Below are 22,057 nucleotides of genomic sequence, written 5' to 3' on the forward strand. Positions count from 1 at the left end.
ATGGTTGTTCCAGCTTGCGGGACTGGCCTAAGGGATTTTAAAGGGGTTTTAATCACTTTTAATCGGATCAGATTTAAATATTTCTTTTTAATTAATTTTAAATGTGTACTGTATTTTTGTATTTTATCTGATTGTTAGCCGCCCTGAGTCCGTAAGGAGAAGGGCGGGATATAAATGTAATAAATAATAATAATAATAACTACAAACGATCCAACCCTATTTTATCCTATTCCAGGGGTGGGCAACCTTGGCTCTTTTATGACTCGTGGACTTCCAGAATTCCTGTCAGCCATGCTGAGGGGAAAGGGAGAGGTTTCCAAGGTGAGCCATGCTGGCTCAGGAATTCTGGGAGTTGAAGTCCACGAGTCATAAAAGGGCCAAGGTGGCCTACCCCTGTCTTAGTCTAACATATTGAGTGATTCTAGCTGCTGGTTACTGACGTAAAATGAACATCTTATCTGCTACACATCAATATAGGCAGGGCTTTTCAACCAGTGGTACGGGTACCACCTGTGGTACACTGGCACCTGGCAGGTGGTACGCGACCATCCTAGAAAAGTGGTAGTGGGGGAGGGGAATGAGCTGAACCGGTGGCAGCACCGCAGAAGCCTGAGCGAGAGACGGCTGGAGCTGCAGGGCTGTCAGGGCTCAGCGGAAGCGCCAGGATCAGCGCTTCTTCGGGGCTGTCAGGGCTCCGTGGAAGCACCAGGATCAGCGCCAGGCTCCAGCTGGAGCTCGGCGCTGATCCTGGCGCTTCTGCTGAGCCCTGAAGAAGCACCAATCAGCTGGAATGTTGCAGCATCTCCAGGGTCTTGTGATTTACATTCAGATGCTTGGCAACTGATTCATATTTATGACAGTCACAGTGTCCCAGGGTCATGCGAAGTGACCAAAACCTGCTGCAACCACCCAGCAGACGGGGGGTCTACCCGCAGAAGTGGGGAGAATTAAAATTAATCCCATGGTATTGCTTGTGTGCATATGTTCCCAGTCCCACCTGTAAATGAATTAGCTACTAGAGCAAGGCTTTTCAATCAGTGGTACGGGTACCACCTGTGGTACATTGGCACCTGGCAGGTGGTACGCGACCATCCTGAAAAGTGGTAGCGGGAGAGGGGAATGAGCTGAACCGGTGGCAGCACCGCACAAGTCTGAGCGAGAGACGGCTGGAGCTGCAGGGCTGTCAGGGCTCAGTGGAAGCGCCAGGATCAGGGCCAGGCTCCAGCTGGAGCTCAGTGCTGATCCTGGTGCTTCTGCTGAGCCCTGAAGAAGCACCGATCAGCTGGAAAGCAGCACTGATCCTGGCGCTTCTGCTGAGCCCTGAAGAAGCGCCGATCAGCTGGAATGTTGCAGCATCTCCAGGGTCTTGTGATTTACATCCAGATGCTTGGCAACCGATTCATATTTATGACGGTCACAGTGTCCCAGGGTCATGTGAAGTGACCAAAACCTGCTGCAACCACCCAGCAGACGGGGGGAATAAAAACCAAACATCCCCACCCCACCCCCGCTGCCAATCCTCAACAGAAATGCTCACAACAATGAAAACCTTGGACAGGAGGAAGAGCGCCACCGGGCAGGCAGGTGTCTTGCTCGACTGTGGCTTGGGGGGCACTTTTTTCAGTGCCATTGTAACTTCGAACAGTCACTAAGCGAACTGTTGTAAGTCGTGGACTACCTGTACTTCATCACATTTTTCCTTTTTGGGGGTGGGGTCATCAAGTTTTTGACACCTTGCTAGGCGACTGGTGGTACTCGGATGTTGCCATATCCTAAAAGTGGTACAATGGGTGAAAAGGTTGAAAAGCCCTGGACTAGAGAGCTTCAGAGTATTGAAGGAAGGGCTGTCTTATCCCTTCCCTCCTTGATGTCAACTCTGCCTCCTTCTTCCCTGCTGCTTTCCAAACACACCAGCAGAGAGTCCAACAGGGCAGCTTTCAATCTGAGCACTTGCGGTGGGGCTACCTAGAGAAGGGAAGTAGCCTAGGAGTGGGATCTCACCAACCTGGCTGAAGATACTCACAATCTCCTTGCTGTGTCGGTCGAAGGTGGCTTTTACAAACAGGGCTCCCAGGGCAAAACCCAAGGTGTCGTCTGTGTTAGAAATGCAGGTTTGCCAGCGAGGCGTGCAGGACTCCAGAGAAAGGGAAAGAAAGAAAGAGAGTGAGGCCCAAAGGAAAGTAGAGCCATGGAGTTTTAGAGGACAAGTGAGTTAAGGATCCATGCTTTTTGAAGAAACTACACAGTGGTGGATCCTCGCCCAAGATTCCTCCCAACGTGCAGAAGATCCCAGGTCGGGTTGGAAGTGGTTAGTTTTCAGATCACCAAGCTAATGGATCTCCACTGGTCTGCAAACTGGAAGCTGTTTCTGGTCCTGTCCACAACAAGGCACTCCCAATTGTCTGTTTCATTCCCCCTGAACAGCAGTCTCCAAACATGGCAACTGTAAGACTTGCGGACTTCAACTCCCAGAATTCCATTCTGGGAGTTGGAAGTCCCCAAGTCTTAAAGTGACCGTGTTTGAAAACCCCTGCTCTAAAGCAGTGTTTCCCAACCGTGGCATCTTTAAGACGGGTGGACTTCCACTCCCAGAATTCCCCAGCCAGAATGGCTGGCTGAGGGATTCTGGGAGTTGAAGCCCACCCATCTTAAAGCTGCTGATGTTGGGAATCACTGCTCTAAAGCATCTGCTTACCTTCTTGGTACCGTACAAAGTCTCCAATAGCTTCTCCTGGGCAGTTTCAAACCGCTGATCGAGGCTGGAAGCCGTTTTCTGAATCAGATTCCAAATCATATAATTGTTCAAAACACTAAAAAGAAAGAACGAGACCAGTTAAACGATCACCCTGGCCTCCCCAACTGTTTATTTAGAGGGTGTAAAGTTGTGTAAGGACAGGCTAATCTGGGGGGGGGGGCTATATTTGAGCAGGGTACCTGGCATCTGTCTGCTTCAAACCCCCTCATGTTCCATCCCACACAGACAACTGGTGGTATCTCAAGGCTCCAGTTTTTAAATAAAGTCTGGTCAACACATCGACTGCTTGGTTGCCCAGAAGCTAAAAGCTGCAGGAAGGGAAGGGAAGAAAACTCCCTGGCTTCCTCTTTTCTTGCTGCTTTACTTCAAAACTGAGGACCTACTGGTGAGAAGTCCCAAAGGTTCTTTTTTTCAAAAGGCAACTGGAGTTTGAAACTTTCAGTTAGAACTGAAGAAGCTTCTTGGATGAGAAGCGAAAGAACTTCAAGGAAAAAAAACGAAGTCCAGTTGCCGTTCCAAGCAACGTGAGAACACAGGAGTCACCGTGCTAGATCAGGCCTAGGCCCAGCTGGTCAGAATTCGGTCTCAGGATGGCTGACCAAAGAGCAGATCAAAGCTGCCCAGCTCTCTCCTTGTTGCTCCTCTGCATCACGTAGGTAGAGAGGGGTTCCCGTCTGCCAGCAGTCACCGACGCACTGAAAACATTCAGTGCAGAACAGTGGAATTGGCCGGTGTTGATGTTTGGTGATGGGGTGGTCTACGCATTACTTAAATGGACTAGCTCTCAGTATTATAGGAACGTGGTGGCCCTCCAGATGCTCAGCTTCTCCCATCCTTGGCTATGCTAACTGGCTCAAAGACGAGCTGCCGTTCGGCAGCATCCAGACTAGCGTTTCTCAACCCTGGCAACTTTTAAGACGCGTGGACTTCAACTCCCAGAATTCCCCAGCCAGCCATGTGTTGAAGTCTATTCATCTTAAAGTTGCCAAGGTTGAGAAATACTGGATGAAACAACCCAAGTTCTCCATCTTTGTGCCGTACATCCCGGAACACTTCCTTTTCAATGTGCAAAGATGGACTCCATCCAGAATTGCANTCAACCCTGGCAACTTTTAAGACGCGTGGACTTCAACTCCCAGAATTCCCCAGCCAGCCATGTGTTGAAGTCTATTCATCTTAAAGTTGCCAAGGTTGAGAAATACTGGATGAAACAACCCAAGTTCTCCATCTTTGTGCCGTACATCCCGGAACACTTCCTTTTCAATGTGCAAAGATGGACTCCATCCAGAATTGCAGGAAGCTTGGAACGCGCATTGTCCCGGTCATAACTGGATGGATGTAATGTCTCTCCGATACCTTTTGTCAGTGTTATTGATGAGTTGTGACACCTGCTCCAAATACTCCCTCCCATAGACCACCACCGGCTCAGCATCTGTTAGTTCTAGTGGTGCAAGAAAGTATGAGATGAAGTCCAGCCACTCAACAGCAGGGGCAAGAACCTAGGAGAAGACACAAAGAGATTCACAGCTTAATAAATTCATTCTCTCTCCTTCTCTCTCTCTCTGTCTCTCTTTTCTCTTCTGTCTCTCTCTCTTCTGTCTTTCTTCTTTCTCCTTTCTCTCTCTCTGTTCTGTTCTCTCCCCTCTCTTTCTTTCTTCTGTCTTCTCTCTCTCTCTTCTTTCTCCTCTCTCTGTTCTGTTCTCTCCCCTTTCTCTCTTTTTCTTCTGTCTTCTCTCTCTCTTCTGTCTCTTTCTTCTCTCTCTTTTCTTTCTCCTCTCTTCTTTCTCTCTTCTCTCTTCTTTCTCCTCTTTCTCTATTCTGTTCTCCCCCTCTTTTTCTTTCTTTTTTCTTCTCTTCTCCCTCTCCTCTTTCTCCTCTCCCTTTTCTCTCTCCCTTTTCTTTTCTCCGCTCTCTCTCTTCTGTCTTCCTTTTTTCTCCTTTCTCTGTTCTGTTCTCTCCCCTCTCTTTCTCTTTCTTCTGTCTTCTCTCTCTCTCTTCTTTCTCCTCTCTCTGTTCTGTTCTCTCCCCTTTCTTTCTTTTTCTTCTGTCTCCTCTCTCTCTTCTGTCTCCTCTCTTCTTTCTCCTCTCTTTTCTATTTTGTTCTCTCCCCTTTCTTTCTTCTTCTCTCTTTTCTGTCTTTTCTTTTCTAGCTTCTTTCTCTTTTCTCTCTGTTCTGTTCTCCCCCTTTTTCTTTCTTTTTTCTTCTCTTCTCTCTCTCCTCTTTCTCCTCTCCCTTTTCTCTCTCCCTTCTCTGTTCTCCGCTCTCTCTCTTCTGTCTTCTCTCTCTCTTCTGTCTCCTCTCTCTTCTTTCTCCTCTTTTCTGTTTTGTTCTCTCCCCTTTCTTTCTTCTCTTCTGTCTCCTCTCTCTTCTTTCTTCTCTTTTGTTTTGTTCTCCCCCCTCTTTCTTTCTTCTTTCTTTTCTGTCTCCTCTCTTCTCTTTCTCTCTTCTCTTTTCTCTCTTCTTTCTCCTCTTTTCTCTCTGTTCTGTTCTCCCCTTTTCTTTCTTTTTTCTTCTCTTCTCTCTCTCTCCTTTCTCCTCTCCCTTTTTTCTCTCCCTTCTCTGTTCTCCGCTCTCTCTCTTCTGTCTTCCTTCTTTCTCCTTTCTCTCTCTCTGTTCTGTTCTCTCCCCTCTCTTTCTCTCTTTCTTCTGTCTTCTCTCTCTCTTCTTTCTCCTCTCTGTTCTGTTCTCTCCCCTTTCTCTCTTTCTCTTGTCTTCTGTCTCTCTTCTGTCTCCTCTCTTCTTTCTCCTCTCTTTTCTATTTTGTTCTCTCCCCTTTCTTTCTTCTTCTCTCTTTTCTGTCTTTTCTTTTCTAGCTTCTTTCTCTTTTCTCTCTCTCTGTTCTGTTCTCCCCCTTTTTCTTTCTTTTTTCTTCTCTTCTCTCTCTCCTCTTTCTCCTCTCCCTTTTCTCTCTCCCTTCTCTGTTCTCCGCTCTCTCTCTTCTGTCTTCTCTCTCTCTTCTGTCTCCTCTCTCTTCTTTCTCCTCTTTTCTGTTTTGTTCTCTCCCCTTTCTTTCTTCTCTTGTCTCCTCTCTCTTCTTTCTTCTCTTTTGTTTTGTTCTCTCCCCTCTTTCTTTCTTCTTTCTTTTCTGTCTCCTCTCTTCTCTTTCTCTCTTCTCTTTTCTCTCTTCTTTCTCCTCTTTTCTCTCTGTTCTGTTCTCCCCTTTTCTTTCTTTTTTCTTCTCTTCTCTCTCTCTCCTTTCTCCTCTCTTTTTTCTCTCCCTTCTCTGTTCTCCGCTCTCTCTCTTCTGTCTTCCTTCTTTCTCCTCTCTCTCTGTTCTGTTCTCTCCCCTCTCTTTCTCTTTCTTCTGTCTTCTCTCTCTCTTCTTTCTCCTCTCTGTTCTGTTCTCTCCCCTTTCTCTCTTTCTCTTGTCTTCTCTCTCTCTTCTGTCTCCTCTCTTCTTTCTCCTCTCTTTTCTATTTTGTTCTCTCCCCTTTCTTTCTTCTTCTCTCTTTTCTGTCTTCTGTCTTCTCTTTTCTAGCTTCTTTCTCTTTTCTCTCTGTTCTGTTCTCCCCCTTTTTCTTTCTTTTTTCTTCTCTTCTCTCTCTCTCCTCTTTCTCCTCTCCCTTTTCTCTCTCCCTTCTCTGTTCTCCGCTCTCTCTCTCTCTTTCCCCTTTGCATGTGTGACAAAAAGAGAGGACTGATGACAGAATGGTAGCAACACTCCACAATTTAGAATTCCCACCCACTAACGGGACACCTTGCCAATAAAGGTCTGTATGGTCAGAGCCATGGTTTTCCTCATATTGATTTATGGCTGTGAGAGTTGGACCACAGAGAAAGCTAAATAATTGATGCTTTTGAATTGTGGTGTTGGAGAAAAGACTCTTGAAGAATCCCCTGGACTGCAAGGAGATCCAGTCAGTCAATCCTAAAGGAAATCAATCCTGACTCTCTTTCGGAAGGATAGGCACTGAAGCTGAAGCTCAAATCCTTTGGCCACCGAATGAGAAGAGAGGACTCCTTGGGAAAGACCCCCCCAATGTTGGGAAAGACAGAAGGCAAAAGGAGAAGGGGACGGCGGAGGAGATGGTTAGATGGTGTCATCAGCGCAATGAACTGAATTTGGGCAAACTCTGGGAGACGATGGAGGAGGGGGGGCTGGTGTGTTGTGGTCCATGGGGTCGCACGGAGTTGGACAGCGACTGAACAACAACAAAGGCACAAGGGGTTATTCAGAAACAGCTCAAGCTTAAATTGGTAAATTATCTGGTGCTTTATGGTATTTTTTTTTAAATGTGGGATGAGTTATGTGTCCCAGCCATGCTAACTGCAATTAGAACCGGAGATGGTGAAAAATGGGTCATCTTTCCCCAAACATGGCACCTTCAAAGAAAAGGCGGATCCCAACTCCTATTACCCCCAGGCAGCATCTTCTGTTTGAAGATGATCGGGTTGGGTGGAGGAGCAACTTCCCAATCAATTAATCCCAAGAGCACCCAGGTGGGGAAGACAGCCTATCCCAGTGATGGCGAACCTTTTAGAGACTGAGTGCCCAAACTGCAACCCAAAACCCACTTATGCATCGTCGGGTGCCGGGTGGGCGTGGCCCATTGGCTGGGTGTGGCCCATTGGGTGGTAACGGCAAACTGGGTGGGACTAAAAAGTTCAATCAATTCCAACTTTGCAAGATCTTTTTTTTTCCTGCAAGAAGTTGAAATTGACTGATTGAACCTTTTTTTTTTTTTTTTTGCACACGGCGGCGGAGGCCTAAAGTGAAAAGGTTTTATAAAATCCAGCCGAAGGCCTAGGACTGGGGCGATGGCGCACGTGCCCACAGAGAGGGCTCTGAGTGCCGCCTCTGGCCCCCGTGCCATAGGTTCGCCACCACTGGCCTATCCCGTAATTTCCATTTCTGACTAAATACAGATTTTTCTGGCTTCAGCGTTTTATGACGTCCTTTCTTCCCCTGCCATTGGCTTTATTTAATGGGCATTTTCCTAATTCAGACTTCTGGAGAACAAAAGTAAAACCACTTCACTCGCTCTTATGCAGCACTAGGATTCGTTGAAAGAAAAAGAAAGATATTCGGAGGAGCAGCGACAAATGAGTTCTGCGTACTGTCAGTTTGTTTTCATATTCTCGGCTCGACCATTGCCCCAGCACCAAAGATAAGCTCTGGAGTAGACCCCTTTAATTTTCCTCCTTTAATTTTAATTTTCTCTTGTTCCTGTCCCGGGTTAACAGCTCTGTCTTCATGCCAAGGTTCTTTCCTCCTTTTTCCCCCACTTTTTTTTTTCCCCCAAGGAGTCAATCTGGCCCCACCCATATAAGCCAAACTGCACTTCTCAGGCTGAAGCATCACTGCTACTCAATGCAGAGGATTTTACTTGTCTCCCAGTTACCATGGTGGCAGGTTGCTAGGCAACCCACCAGTGAGGAAGAAAGCTGCTCACTCCTTGCTTGCAACTGGCAGGCTGGAAGCAAAGAAGCAAACAGGCGTGATGGAAGCCAGACCAATCGGGACAGGAGAAATTATGGGAACCGTTTACTGGCAACGGTGCACCAGTGTCCAAACGATGCAAAATAAAACCGTAAACAAAAAAACTGGATAGGTGGACGGGCACTACGTCTGGGTTACCGAATTAACCTAATTTTCTGGATCCACAAAATAAACGTAGACCTCCAGACTAAGCCAGGGAGTCGGATCTCCCCCTGCGATGCTCTGAAAAACGTAACCAAGGGTAGAAGGTTGTGTGAATATAAGCGGTCTTCCGGTGACCTAGTTATGCACAGAGTATAACTACGTGCAGTGGGACATGGATGAAAGGTTTGAAAGATGCACGGGGGCGTGGGTGGGTAGAGGATACTGGAGGCCGAATCTACTGCTGTGTGATCTGATTTAGCTCAAAACATAAGTCATATGGATTAAAATGTACTAAAACGATGCAAAAGGCTTTATGATCTCATTTTTCGAGTTGCGGCTGGAAGGTCAAAGGATGAGTTTGTGTTCTCCGGAAAGGAAGTTTTACTATACAATGTTGAGTCCCAATTTCACCACTGTGTGGGAGGGGTCTGCTTGGTCCACCCCCCCATGTTAGATTTCTCTCTCTCTCTCTCCCTCCCTCTCCCATCTATCTATCTATCTATCTATCTATCTATCTATCTATCTATCTATCTATCTATCTATCTATCTATCTATCTATCTATATCATCTCTCTGTCTCTACTATCTATCTATCTATCTATCTATCTATCTATCTATATCATCTCTCTTTCTCTACTATCTATCTATCTATCTATCTATCTATCTATCTATCTATCTATCTATCTATCTATCTATCTATATCATCTCTCTGTCTCTACTATCTATCTATCTATCTATCTATCTCTCTATTTCTCTATCTCTATCATCTCTCTCTCTATTTCTCTATCTCTATCATCTCTCTCTCTATCTATCTATCTATTTCTCTCTCTCTCTATCTACCTATCTATCTTCTGTCTGTCTGTCTGTCTGTCTGTCTGTCTATCTATCTATCTATCTATCTATTTCTCTATCTCTATCATCTCTCTCTCTCTCTATCTATCTATTTCTATCTCTATCATCTCTCTATCTCTCTCTCTTATCTATCTTATCTATCTTATCTGTCTGTCTGTCTGTCTGTCTGTCTGTCACACTTCTTAACCAGCCAAAATCTCCCTCAGACAGGAGTTGTGGGTGGTATACAATTTAATCAAGAAATTAAGTATTAAAAACAGAATAATTTAGCAGATATCTCATCAGCTAAATATTTCAAGGAGCCCTGCCATGAGATACTGTGTTTATTGACAGAAGAGAATTTTTGTAGCTGAGGGTTGAACTGTGGGGTCCTCTGTGCCCTCTGAGCTTGGTCATTTTCTTGCAGACATTTTATTACCCAACTAGGTAACATCATCAGTGCTTGGTGGAACATGGCCACCAATCTCTGAAAGCACCCAAGACCCCACATATCCAGTTTATTTTAAACTGAGCCACCAAGCTTATTGAATGTGTAACATGACTGCCAGAGTCATGAATCTGAGATGGGGAGCCATATAAATCAAAATAATGTCAGTACAGTTAGCCCTTGACTTACAACCACTCTTCCTGACAGTTAGAACAATTAACCAGTGGAACAACCTGCCTCCAGAAGCGGTGAATGCTCCAACACTGGAAGTTTTTAAGAAAAGACTGGAAAGTCATTTGTCCGAAATGGTATAGGGTTTCCTGCCTGAGCAGGGGGTTGGACTAGATGACCTTCAAGGTCCCTTCCAACTTTATTATTATTATTATTATTATTATTATTATTATTATTATTATTATTATTATTATTATTATTATTATTATTATTATTATTATTATTATTAGAAGAAGAAGAAGAAGAAGAAGAACTAAGGAGAAACTTCCTGACAGTTAGAACAATTAACCAGTGGAACAACCTGCCTCCAGAAGCGGTGAATGCTCCAACACTGGAAGTTTTTAAGAAGAGACTGGACAGCCATTTGTCTGAAATGGTCTAGGGTTTCCTGCCTGAGCAGGGGGTTGGACTAGATGACCTCCAAGGTCCCTTCCAACATTATTATTATTATTATTATTATTATTATTATTATTATTATTATTATTATGTAACCATTCAACGTTATAACAGTGCTGAAAAAAAGTGACATGACCGTTTTTCACACATACAAACGTTGTAGCATCCTCATGGCCACGTGATCAAAATTTGGATGCTTGGTAGCTAGTTCATATTTATGACGGTCGCCGTGTCCCGGGATCACGGGATCCCTTTTTGTGAACTTCTGACAGGCAAAGTCCATGGGGAAGCCCGATTCACTGAACCATGTTACTAATTTCGCAACTGCAATAATTCACTTAATGACTGTGGCCAGAAAGAAAATGGGTCAAAACTCATTGAAGAAATGTTCTCATTTAGCAACAGAAATGTTGGGCTCGATTGTGGTCATAACTAGAGGATTACCTGTAAGTGGGTAAGGGCCCTCAGAGGTAGCTAATACATCCACCTGCTTAGTGCAGGATCCATGAAGTCAGTCTCTCTCAAACCTGGCAACTTTAAGCCTTGTGGACTTCAATTCCCAGAATTGAAGAGAGAGAAAAGAGGAGAAAGAAGAGAGAAAAGAGAAGAGAGAAGACAGAAAAGAGAGAGAGAAGAAAGAGGGGAGAGAACAAAACAGAAAAGAGAGGAGAAAGAAGAGAGAGGAGACAGAAGAGAGAGAGAAGGCAGAAGAAAAAGAGAGAAAGGGGAGAGAACAGAACAGAGAGGAGAAAGAAGAGAGAGAGAAGACAAAAGAAAGAGAGAGAGGGGAGAGAACAGAACACAGAGAGAGAGAAAGGAGAAAGAAGGAAGAAAAGGAGAGAGAGAGAGACAGAAGAGAGAGAGTGGAGAACAGAGAAGGGAGAGATAAAACAGAGAGAAAAGGGAGAGGAGAAAGAGGAGAGAGAGAGAAGAAAAGAAAAAAGAAAGAAAAAGGGGGAGAACAGAACAGAGAGAGAGAGAAAAGAGGAGAAAGAAGAGAGAAAAGAGAAGAGAGGAGACAGAAAAGAGAGAGAGAGAAGAAAGAAAGAGGGGAGAGAACAAAACAGAAAAGAGGAGAAAGAAGAGAGAGGAGACAGAAGAGAGAGAGATGACAGAAGAAAAAGAGAAGGGGGAGAGAACAGAACAGAGAGAGGAGAAAGAAGAGAGAGAGAAGACGGAAGAAAGAGAGAAAGAGAGAAAGAGAGGGGAGAGAACAGAACAGAGAGAGAGAGAAAGGAGAAAGAAGGAAGACAGAAGAGAGAGAGAGAGACAGAAGAGAGAGAGCGGAGAACAGAGAAGGGAGAGAGAAAAGGGAGAGGAGAGAGAGGAGAACAGAACAGAGAGAGAGAAAGGAGAAAGAAGGAAGACAGAAGAGAGAGAGAGAGACAGAAGAGAGAGAGCGGAGAACAGAGAAGGGAGAGAGAAAAGGGAGAGAGAAAAGGGAGAGGAGAAAGGGGGGAGAGAGAGAAGAGAATTCTGGGAATTGCAGTCCACAGGGCTTAAAGTTGCCAAGTTTGAGAAATATTGCATTAAGTCCTCCCCAGGCAGGGGCCATTCAGCCCACAACGCTTAGCGGCTCTTCCCTCTGTCCAGATCGGAAAGGGAGACCTTAAACCTCACCCGGAAACCGAGCATCACTTGCAGAGAATCTCAGAAGTGTGAAGTTTGGGATTGCTTTGCCCCTTGTTTCGCACCACTGCTGAAAGCGTGACCTCAGCAGGGACGTGGGCACAACACTCCAGGAAGGAATGAAATGATTCTCTTCCTTGGAGAACGAAATTGCGCTTTAAGGCAGCCCAGCGGCCGATTTGGATTCAGATCAGCAAAGCTGCTGGACTTTTCATTCAGCATGTGCGGCTACGTGCACTGAATCCTAATCAAAAGACAGTGCCTGGGTTTGCATAACAAAAGGCCCATGTTTCCTGGTTTATGAGGTTGCAAAAAACAAGAGCAAGGGGGAGACAGAAAGTGAGGGGCCACAGGGTGTTACTGAAGGTGGTTCTTCTTCTTCTTCTTCTTCTTCTTCTTCTTCTTCTTCTTCTTCTTCTTCTTCTTCTTCTTCTTCTTCTTCTTCTTCTTCTTCTTCTTCTTCTTCTTCTTCTTCTTCTTCTTCTTCTTCTTCTTCTTCTTCTTCTTCTTCTTCTTCTTCTTCTTCTTCTTCTTCTTCTTCTTCTTCTTCTTCTTCTTCTTCTTNTCTATCTATCTATCTATCTATCTATCTATCTATCTATCTATCTATCTATTTCTCTATCTCTATCATCTCTCTCTCTCTATTTCTCTATCTCTATCATCTCTCTCTCTCTCTCTCTCTCTCTCTCTCTATCTATCTATCTATCTATTTCTCTATCTATATCTCTCTCTCTATCTACCTATCTATCTTCTGTCTGTCTGTCTGTCTGTCTGTCTGTCTGTCTATCTATCTATCTATTTCTCTATCTCTATCATCTCTCTCTCTCTCTCTCTCTCTCTATCTATCTATCTATCTATCTATTTCTATCTCTATCATCTCTCTATCTCTCTCTCTTATCTATCTTATCTATCTTATCTATCTTATCTATCTTATCTGTCTGTCTGTCTGTCTGTCTGTCTGTCTGTCTGTCACACTTCTTAACCAGCCAAAATCTCCCTCAGACAGGAGTTGTGGGTGGTATACAATTTAATCAAGAAATTAACAATTAAAAACAGAATAATTTAGCAGATATCTCATCAGCTAAATATTTCAAGGAAGGAGCCCTGCCATGAGATACTGTGTTTATCGACAGAAGAGAATTTTTGTAGCTGAGGGTTGAACTGTGGGGTCCTCTGTGCCCTCTGAGCTTGGTCATTTTCTTGCAGACATTTTATTACCCAACTAGGTAACATCATCAGTGCTTGGTGGAGCATGGCCACCAATCTCTGAAAGCACCCAAGACCCCACATATCCAGTTTATTTTAAAATGAGCCACCAAGCTTATTGAATGTGTAACTTGACTGCCAGAGTCATGAATCTGAGATGGGGAGCCATATAAATCAAAAATAATGTCAGTACAGTTAGTCCTTGACTTACAACCACTCTTCCTGACAGTTAGAACAATTAACCAGTGGAACAACCTGCCTCCAGAAACGGTGAATGCTCCAACACTGGAAGTTTTTAAGAAGAGACTGGACAGCCATTTGTCTGAAATGGTATAGGGTTTCCTGCCTGAGCAGGGGGTTGGACTAGATGACTTCCAAGGTCCCTTCCAATATTATTATTACTATTATTATTACTATTACTATTACTATTACTATTATTATTATTATTATTATTATTATGTAACCATTCAAAGTTATAACAGCGCTGAAAAAAAGTGACATGACCGTTTTTCACACATATAAACGTTGTAGCATCCTCATGGCCACATGATTAAAATGTTTGGTAGCTAGTTCGTATTTATGATGGTTGCCATGTCCCGGGATCACATGATCCCTTTTTGTGAACTTCTGACAGGCAAAGTCCATGGGGAAGCCCGATTCACTGAACCATGTTACTAATTTCGCAACTGCAATAATTCACTTAATGACTGTGGCCAGAAAGAAAATGGGTCAAAACTCACTGAAGAGATGTTCTCATTTAGCAACAGAAATTTTGGGCTCGACTGTGGTCGTAACTAGAAGATTACCTGTAAGTGGGTAAGGGGCCTCAGAGGTAGGTAATACATCCACCTGCTTAGTGCAAGATCCATGAAGTCAGTCTCTCTCAAACCTGGCAACTTTAAGCCCTGTGGACTTCAATTCCCAGAATTGAAGAGAGAGAAAAGAGGAGAAAGAAGAGAGAAAAGAGAAGAGAGGAGACAGAAAAGAGAGAGAGAAGAAAGAGGGGAGAGAACAAAACAGAAAAGAGAGGAGAAAGAAGAGACAGGAGACAGAAGAGAGAGAGAAGACAGAAGAAAAAGAGAGAAAGGGGAGAGAACAGAACAGAGAGGAGAAAGAAGAGAGAGGGAAGACAGAAGAAAGAGAGGGGAGAGAACAGAACACAGAGAGAGAGAAAGGAGAAAGAAGGAAGAAAAGGAGAGAGAGAGAGACAGAAGAGAGAGAGTGGAGAACAGAGAAGGGAGAGATAAAACAGAGAGAAAAGGGAGAGGAGAAAGAGGAGAGAGAGAGAAGAAAAGAAAAAAGAAAGAAAAAGGGGGAGAACAGAACAGAGAGAGAGAGAAAAGAGGAGAAAGAAGAGAGAAAAGAGAAGAGAGGAGACAGAAAAAAGAGAGAGAGAAGAAAGAAAGAGGGGAGAGAACAAAACAGAAAAGAGGAGAAAGAAGAGAGAGGAGACAGAAGAGAGAGAGATGACAGAAGAAAAAGAGAAGGGGGAGAGAACAGAACAGAGAGAGGAGAAAGAAGAGAGAGAGAAGACGGAAGAAAGAGAGAAAGAGAGGGGAGAGAACAGAACAGAGAGAGAGAAAGGAGAAAGAAGGAAGACAGAAGAGAGAGAGAGACAGAAGAGAGAGAGCGGAGAACAGAGAAGGGAGAGAGAAAAGGGAGAGAGAAAAGGGAGAGAGAGAGAAGAGAATTCTGGGAATTGAAGTCCACAGGGCTTAAAGTTGCCAGGTTTGAGAAATATTGCATTAAGTCCTCCCCAGGCAGGGGCATCCAGGCCACAACGCTTAGCGGCTCTTCCCTCTGTCCAGATCGGAAAGGGAGACCTTAAACCTCACCCGGAAACCGAGCATCACTTGCAGAGAATCTCAGAAGTGTGAAGTTTGGGATTGCTTTGCCCCTTGTTTCGCACCACTGCTGAAAGTGTGACCTCAGCAGGGACGTGGGCACAACACTCCAGGAAGGAATGAAATGATTCTCTTCCTTGGAGAGCGAAATTACGCTTTAAGGCAGCCCAGCGGCCGATTGTGATTCAGATCCGCAAAGCTGCTGGACTTTTCATTCAGCATGTGCGGCTACGTGCACTGAATCCTAATCAAAAGACGGTGCCTGGGTTTGCATAACAAAAGGCCCATGTTTCCTGGTTTATGAGGTTGCAAAAAACAAGAGCAAGGGGGAGACAGAAAGCGGGGGGCCACAGGGTGTTACTGAAGGTCCTTTCTCCTCCTCCTCCTCCTCCTCCTCCTCCTCCTCCTCCTCCTCCTCCTCCTTCTTCTTCTTCTGCCATATCCGTTATCGGACGTTGGCGATCATGTTGGCGATCCTGTTTTTATCAGCAGCCGCACAAAAAAGTGCTGCTGAGTTTTGTCCAAACCAATCCCTTAGATTTTGAAGCCATGATGTTCTTCTTCTGCCTGGACCTCGTTTGCCTTCCATCTTTCCCTGGAGGATTAAATGGAGCAGGCCGTATTTTTCTGGGTGTCGCCTCACGGGTCCGAAATATTCTAATTTTCGTTTTTTAATTGTTTTGATGATTTCCCTCGGCTTTCCCGGGCGGCTTATCACCTCCTCATTTCTGATCTTGTCAACCCAGCATATACGTAACAGCCGCCTGTAAATCCACATTTCAAATGCTTCTAGTCTCTTCAGGTGGCCTTCTGTCAGAGACCAGCTCTCTACTCCATAGAGCAGGATAGAAAAAAATATAGCATCTGACAAGCCTGATTTTCAGTTTTAGGCTTATGTCGTGACTGCAGAAGACCTTTTTCATTTTGAAGAATGCTGTTTGGGCTTTTTCTATCCTTGTCTTTGAAGGTCCAGGGCAAAGGAATAAGGGGGGAGGGATGTCAACGAAAGACACAGAAAATCTGCCATTACAGTTTGACGTTTCTTTCTCCCCAGCATCAGCAATTCAATTTTTTTTCCCATCTGGGGTCCAGCTGAAGCCTAACTGAATCAAATTCCAAATGTGTACAGTTTCAGCGCAGTTCTTACATACAGGTACTCCTCGACGTACGACAGTTTGTTTAGTGACTGTTCAAATTTACAGCGGTACCAAAAAGTGACTTATGACCGTTTTTCACACCAAGGACTGTTGCAGCATCCCCATGGTCACGTGATCAAAACTTGGGACGCTTGGCAACTGAGTGACATCCTTTTGCAACCTTCTGATTGTCAACGCTGCTGACATTGGATGTTTTTGCTTTGACAACAGTTAGAGATGCAACCATTAATAATATAATAATAATAATAATAAAGTTGGAAGGGACCTTGGAGGTTATCAAGTCCAATCTCCTGCTCAGGCAGGAAACCCTATACCATTTTGGACAAATGGCTGTCCAGTCTCTTCTTAAAAACTTCCAGTGTTGGAGCATTCACCACTTCTGGAGGCAGGTGGTTCCACTGGTTAATTGTTCTAACTGTCAGGAAGTTTCTCCTTAGTTCTAGGTTGCTTCTCTCCTTTTCCATCCATTGCTTCTTGTCCTGCCTTCAGGCGCTTTGGAGAATAGCTTGACTCCCTCTTCTTTGGGGCAGCCCCTGAGATATTGGAACACTGCTATCATGTCCCCCCTTGTCCTTCTCTTCGTTAAACTAGACATACCCAAATCCAGTAACCGTTCCTTATATGTTTTAGCCTCCAATACCCTAATCATCTTTGTTGCTCTTCTCTGTACTCTTTCTAGAGTCTCAGCATCTTTTTTACATCGTGGTGACCAAAACTGGATGCAGTATTCCAAGTGTGGCCTTACCAAGGCATTGTAGAGGGGTATTAATACTTCGCGTGATCTTGATTCTATCCCTCTGTTAATGCAGCCCAGCACTGTGTTGGCTTTTTTGGCAGCTGCAGCACACTGCTGGCTCATATTTAAGTGGTTGTCCACTAGGACTCTGAGATCCCTCTCACAGTTACTACTATTGAGCAAGGTACCCCCTATACTATACCTGTGCATTTGGTTTTTCTTGCCTAAATGTAGAACTTTACTTTTTTCACCATTGAATTTCATTTTGTTAGATAGTGCCCAGTGTTCAAGTCTGTCCAGATCCTTCTGTATCTTAATCCTATCTTCTGGAGTGTTGGCTATTCCTGCCAGCTTGGTGTCATCTGCAAATTTGATGAGTTCCCCATCTATCCCCTCGTCCAACTCGTTGATGAAGATGTTGAAGAGCACTGGGCCCAGATCAGAGCCCTGGGGCACCCCACTATACACTTCCCTCCATGTAGATGCATGTAGATTCTTATGTTTTACTTTTAGAGTAGATGATGCTGGGGGGAGGAATGTGCATGAGGGTGTAGTCAGACATAACTTATGACCTGGATCACACCTTAGTTACAATTACTTTATTCTCTACTATTCTTAACCGCCCCGACCCCTTGACCTCCCTCTCGGACGTAAAGTTCGATTAACCCCTTACACTAAATACTGACAGTTAATCTCCTCCCTTACCACGAAACTATGATACACGAGTCCCCTCCCCTTAAGTCAAAAACCGAAGCCGATACATGGTGCTGATGCTATGCCGCTCAAATAAAGATTCTTTAAGGTAAACAATGCCTCGAAGTTCTTTGGAAGAGTTTCATCTGTCGGAACCATGACACTGACAAGCAAAGTTAATGGGGAAGCCAGATTCACTTAACAACCGTGTTATTAACCACTGCAGTGAGTTACTTAATAACTATGGCAAGCAAGGTTGTAAAAGGGGGTAAAATTCACTTAAGAACTGTCTTGCTTAACAACAGAAATTTGGGGCTCAGCTGTGGCCGTAAGTTGAGGACTACCTGTACTAGATGGATACTCTGGTCCAACAGAACAATTTTATGCCTTCCAGGCCGAGAGTACGACAAAGAAGGTAACCTGCGTCCTTGGTGGCAAAATCCATCCCTCGAAGCCTTCAAGAACCGGACGGAATGCATGGAGGAACAATATAGCAAATACCTCATCAATGGATATCATGTCAGTGAAGAGCATGTCAACGGCAAACAGACATTGGGGGAGAACATTGCTGACAACGGGGGACTGAAAGCCGCTTACAACGTAAGCTCTGGGGAAAAATTGCCCACCCCATCAGAACACATAATGCAGCACGGGGAGCAATCTGGTGAACCTCAAAAAACTTTTTCAACTGAGTTACGTATTAACCATGGCAAGGAAGGTTGTAAAATGGAGTAAAATTCACTTAAGAACTGTCAGAAATTTTGGGCTCAATTGTGGTCGTCAGTTGAGGTTACCTGCACTTGGTTCAACTCACCATCCCTTCCCTCCCCATTTGTTTCGCCACCGGAAGCTCCTTGGACCACATTTTTGCACATTTAAATCCAAGATGGCAATGTATAAAAACTGACTGGTGAGCTTAGCTGAGTGGTTTTTTTTTTTGTTTTTTTTTGCAGGAGATGCTACTTGCAGCATCGCCCAGAATTGACGACTGGGATTCCTCCATACAGTAGCAGCCAATGACAGAAGCTGCTGAACTACAATTCCCAGCACCTCTAAAAAGCCGGGCTAATAATGAAGGATCCTGGGAGTTGCCATTGAGCAATATCTAGGGTCCTGGGTGTTGCCTATTGTGGAGGTCCCCAACCTTGGCAACTTTAAGACTTGTGGACTTCAACTCCCAGAATTCCTCAGCCAGCTTGGCTGGCTGAGGAATTCTGGGAGTTGAAGTCCACAAGTCTTAAAGTTGCCAAGGTTGGAGACCCCTGGCCTATTACATGGCTGGCTGAGGAATTCTGGGAGTTGAAGTCCACAAGTCTTAAAGTTGCCAAGGTTGGAGACCCTTGGCCTATTATTGCATGGCTGGCTGAGGAATTCTGGGAGTTGAAGTCCACAAGTCTTATAGTTGCCAAGGTTGGGGACCCTTGGCCTATTATTGCATGGCTGGCTGAGGAATTCTGGGAGTTGAAGTCCACAAGTCTTAAAGTTGCCACGTTTGGAAACCCCTGCTTTAGAGAATTAGAGGCCATTTGTCACATGGCTTATGTACTTCCCATAAACCCTGACTCCATGTCCCCAGAGACTGCCCAGGGCAGATATGAATGGAATGTTCATTTTTCTTTGTGTATTTGGAGTTGGGGAAACGAAGGGGAAAACAGAAACATTTGGGGTGTTTGAAGCATTACGGTTCCCAGAACCATTTTTCCCTAAAGACTACCAATAACAGAATAACAGAGTTGGAAGGGACCTTGGAGGTCTTCTAGTCCAGCCCCCTGCTCAAGCAGGAGACCCTATACCATTTCAGACAAGTGGATGTCCAATCTCTTCTTAAAAACCTCCAGTGTTGGAGCACCCACAACTTCTGTAAGCAATCCATTCTACTGATTAATTGCTCTAATTGTCAGGAACTTTCTCCTTAGTTCTAGGTTGGTCCTCTCCTTGATTAGCTTCCATCCATTACTTCTCGTCCTGCCTTCATTTGCTCTGGAGAATATATTCATCCTTTCTTCTTTGCGGAAGCCCCTTAGATATTGGAACGCTGCTATCATGTCACCCCTGGTCCTTTTGTTAAAAAATTAAACTAGACATATCCAATTCTTGCAATGGTTCTTCAAATGTTTTAGCCTCCAGTCCCCTAATCATCTTTGTTGCTCTTTTCGGCACTCTTTCTAGAACAGACATGTCAAACACAAGGCCCGGGGGCCGGATGTGGCCCGCGAAGTGGTTTCATGTAGCCCGCGAAGCCATCCTGGAAACAGTGAGGGAACAGCCCCCACTGCCTTGGCCCTGGCCCAGGCCAGCCGGGAGTCAATGTACAATTTTGTGGTGGCCATCTATGCTGAAATGCATTCAGTCTTAGCTCCACAAGGCTGTCTGGAAACAGTGAGGAACCAGCCCCTACCGCGTCGGCCCTGCCCCGTGGGTGCATGCTGTGGAGGTGTCACCCTTTGTGAGGAATGAAGAAATGCACCATCGCCTAGAAGTGGCCAGCACATGGCCCTCGCCTACTTCACATATCTGGCTTGATGGGCTCTGCTCTGGTCCCACCCCCTTCTGCCAGAGACCCTCAGATCTGTCCCACTCCTGCCCAGGCCCCCACAGGCACCCTTGATGCGAATGATGTAGAGCCGGCCACGCCCACCCAGTAGGCCACACCCACTCCATCCATGCCCACCCAGTAGGCTGCACCCACCCTGGCCACACCTACCCCCCCCCCCGAGGGCAACCGCAATGCTGATGCGGCCCTCAATGAAATTGAGTTTGACACCCCTGTTCTAGAATCTCTTTTATATCATGGAAACCAAACCTGGATGCAATATTCCAAGTGTGGTCTTACCGAGGCATTATAAAGTGGTACTAATTAACACTTCACATTCCTTCCAACAGCACCAACCCTTCCCCCAATCCCCCAAAATATAGGACTGATAATGTATCATATCACCAACCTGATCCCTTGACCTCAGAAAAAAATGATAGTGACGCTCTATGACTTAAAACCACAATTTCTCCCGTCTTGGGGGACAGCTTTTAAGCAATCAAATTAATTTTTTCTCCCAGATATATCTCTGATATATGTTTCCTTTCTGTTCCCCACTCCACCGGATGCCCCTTCCTGCCCTTCTCCAGACAAGGCCCACCTGCAAGTCAGCAATGGTCATCTTATGGTAAATCTTCTCATCATCTCGCCGTTCGTCTTGGGGGACAGTGATGTTGGCCAACTGAGTCTCCAGGAGCAGCACCTGCCCCATCTGTTCTTCCACTGCGCCTCTGGCTCCCCCCAACAGCATCGCCAGCTCCACCATGTACTCCAGATAGGCAGACAACACCTGCCAAATAGAGGAGTAATTCCACAACAATGACCCCCACCTTCTGCTCCTCTTGAATGTGGGATAAGAACGGGCTGGAGGGCAGCGGGGTTCATTCTGGAGTTTGGCCAGAAAGACCAAGTGGGAAATTAAAAATAATCAAAAGGGATATTGAAAAGGGATATGCAAACTCTCAAGATATACCCAGAATTCATTTTGTCTTTCTTTCTTTCTTTCTTTCTTTCTTTCTTTCTTTCTTTCTTTCTTTCTTTCTTTCTTTCTTTCTTTCTTTTCTTTCTTTCTTTCTTTTTCTTTCTTTCTTTCTTTCTTTCTTTTCTTTCTTTCCTTTCTTTCTTTCTGTCTGTCTTTCTTTCCTTCTTTCCTTCCTTCTCTTTCTTTCTTTCTTTCTCTCTTTTTCTTTCTCCTATTTCTTCCTTCTTTCCTTTGTTTTTCCTTCCTTCCTTCCTTCCTTCCTTTTCTTTCTTTCTTTCTTTTTCTTTCTTTCTGTCTTTCTTTCCTTCCTTCCTTCCTTCCTTCTTTCCTTTTCTTTCTTTCTTTCTTTCTTTCTTTCTTTCTTTCTTTCTTTCTTTCTCTTTCTTTCTTTTTTTCTCCTATTTCTTCCTTTTTTTCCTTTGTTTTTCCTTCCTTCCTTCCTTCCTTCCTTCCTTCCTTCCCTTCCTCCCTCCCTCCCTTCCCTTTTAGTCAAGTTTAAGAAATAGTAGTGGAAATGGGAAATGGATCTATTGTGGTCTAATTTCCAAGAGAATTAGAGCAGTTACTAAATTCAGTTTACGAGTCCAGTTGCGACTGTAACAGTAAAGAACCAAAGTGGAAGGGAGGGAGGGAGGGGGAGAGGGAAGAGAAGAAAGAAAGAAAGAAAGAAAGAAAGAAAGAGAGAGAGAGAGAGAGAGAGAGAGAGAGAGAGAAAGAAAGAAAGAAAGAAAGAAAGAAAGAAAGAAAGAAAGAAAAGAAAAGAAAGAATAGCCTTCTTGTGAATGCAGAAAGGATGATAGACAGAGAACATCTGGACCTTCTGCTTGTGAGCATCCACACAGGAGGCCCAGATGTTCCCTCGCCCCCATCCTCTCTGCAATGAATATCTGCTGCAGTTCAAGAGTTGATTCAGCAAAGCCATCAGGAGTTTTGCTCAGCTGGCTGTAAATTGATTTCATCTGGAATTCTCTGTGTTGCCTGCCTTTTGTTTTCCCTCACATTTCTCTTTTCCCATTAGACTTTTTTTTTTTT

At 44.7% G+C, this 22,057-nt stretch overlaps 1 protein-coding gene across 1 annotated transcript in view; it reads right to left on the reverse strand.

Moving 5' to 3' along the window:
- Positions 1–22,057, reverse strand: part of ECE2 (endothelin converting enzyme 2) — a 92,265-nt gene that overhangs the window by 20,987 nt on the left and 49,221 nt on the right. Inside the window, exons 8-11 of the mRNA XM_015824264.1 lie at positions 20,645–20,833; positions 4,112–4,254; positions 2,696–2,810; positions 2,024–2,134 (exon numbers count right to left, since the gene is read on the reverse strand). Coding sequence (XP_015679750.1) covers positions 2,024–2,134; positions 2,696–2,810; positions 4,112–4,254; positions 20,645–20,833 — 558 coding nt within the window. The remainder of the gene's footprint in view (positions 1–2,023; positions 2,135–2,695; positions 2,811–4,111; positions 4,255–20,644; positions 20,834–22,057) is intronic.

This window comes from Protobothrops mucrosquamatus, unplaced genomic scaffold (genome assembly GCF_001527695.2).
Source record: "Protobothrops mucrosquamatus isolate PMUCROS unplaced genomic scaffold, P.Mucros_1.0 scaffold2173, whole genome shotgun sequence".
Classification (NCBI taxonomy): Eukaryota; Metazoa; Chordata; class Lepidosauria; order Squamata; family Viperidae; genus Protobothrops; species Protobothrops mucrosquamatus.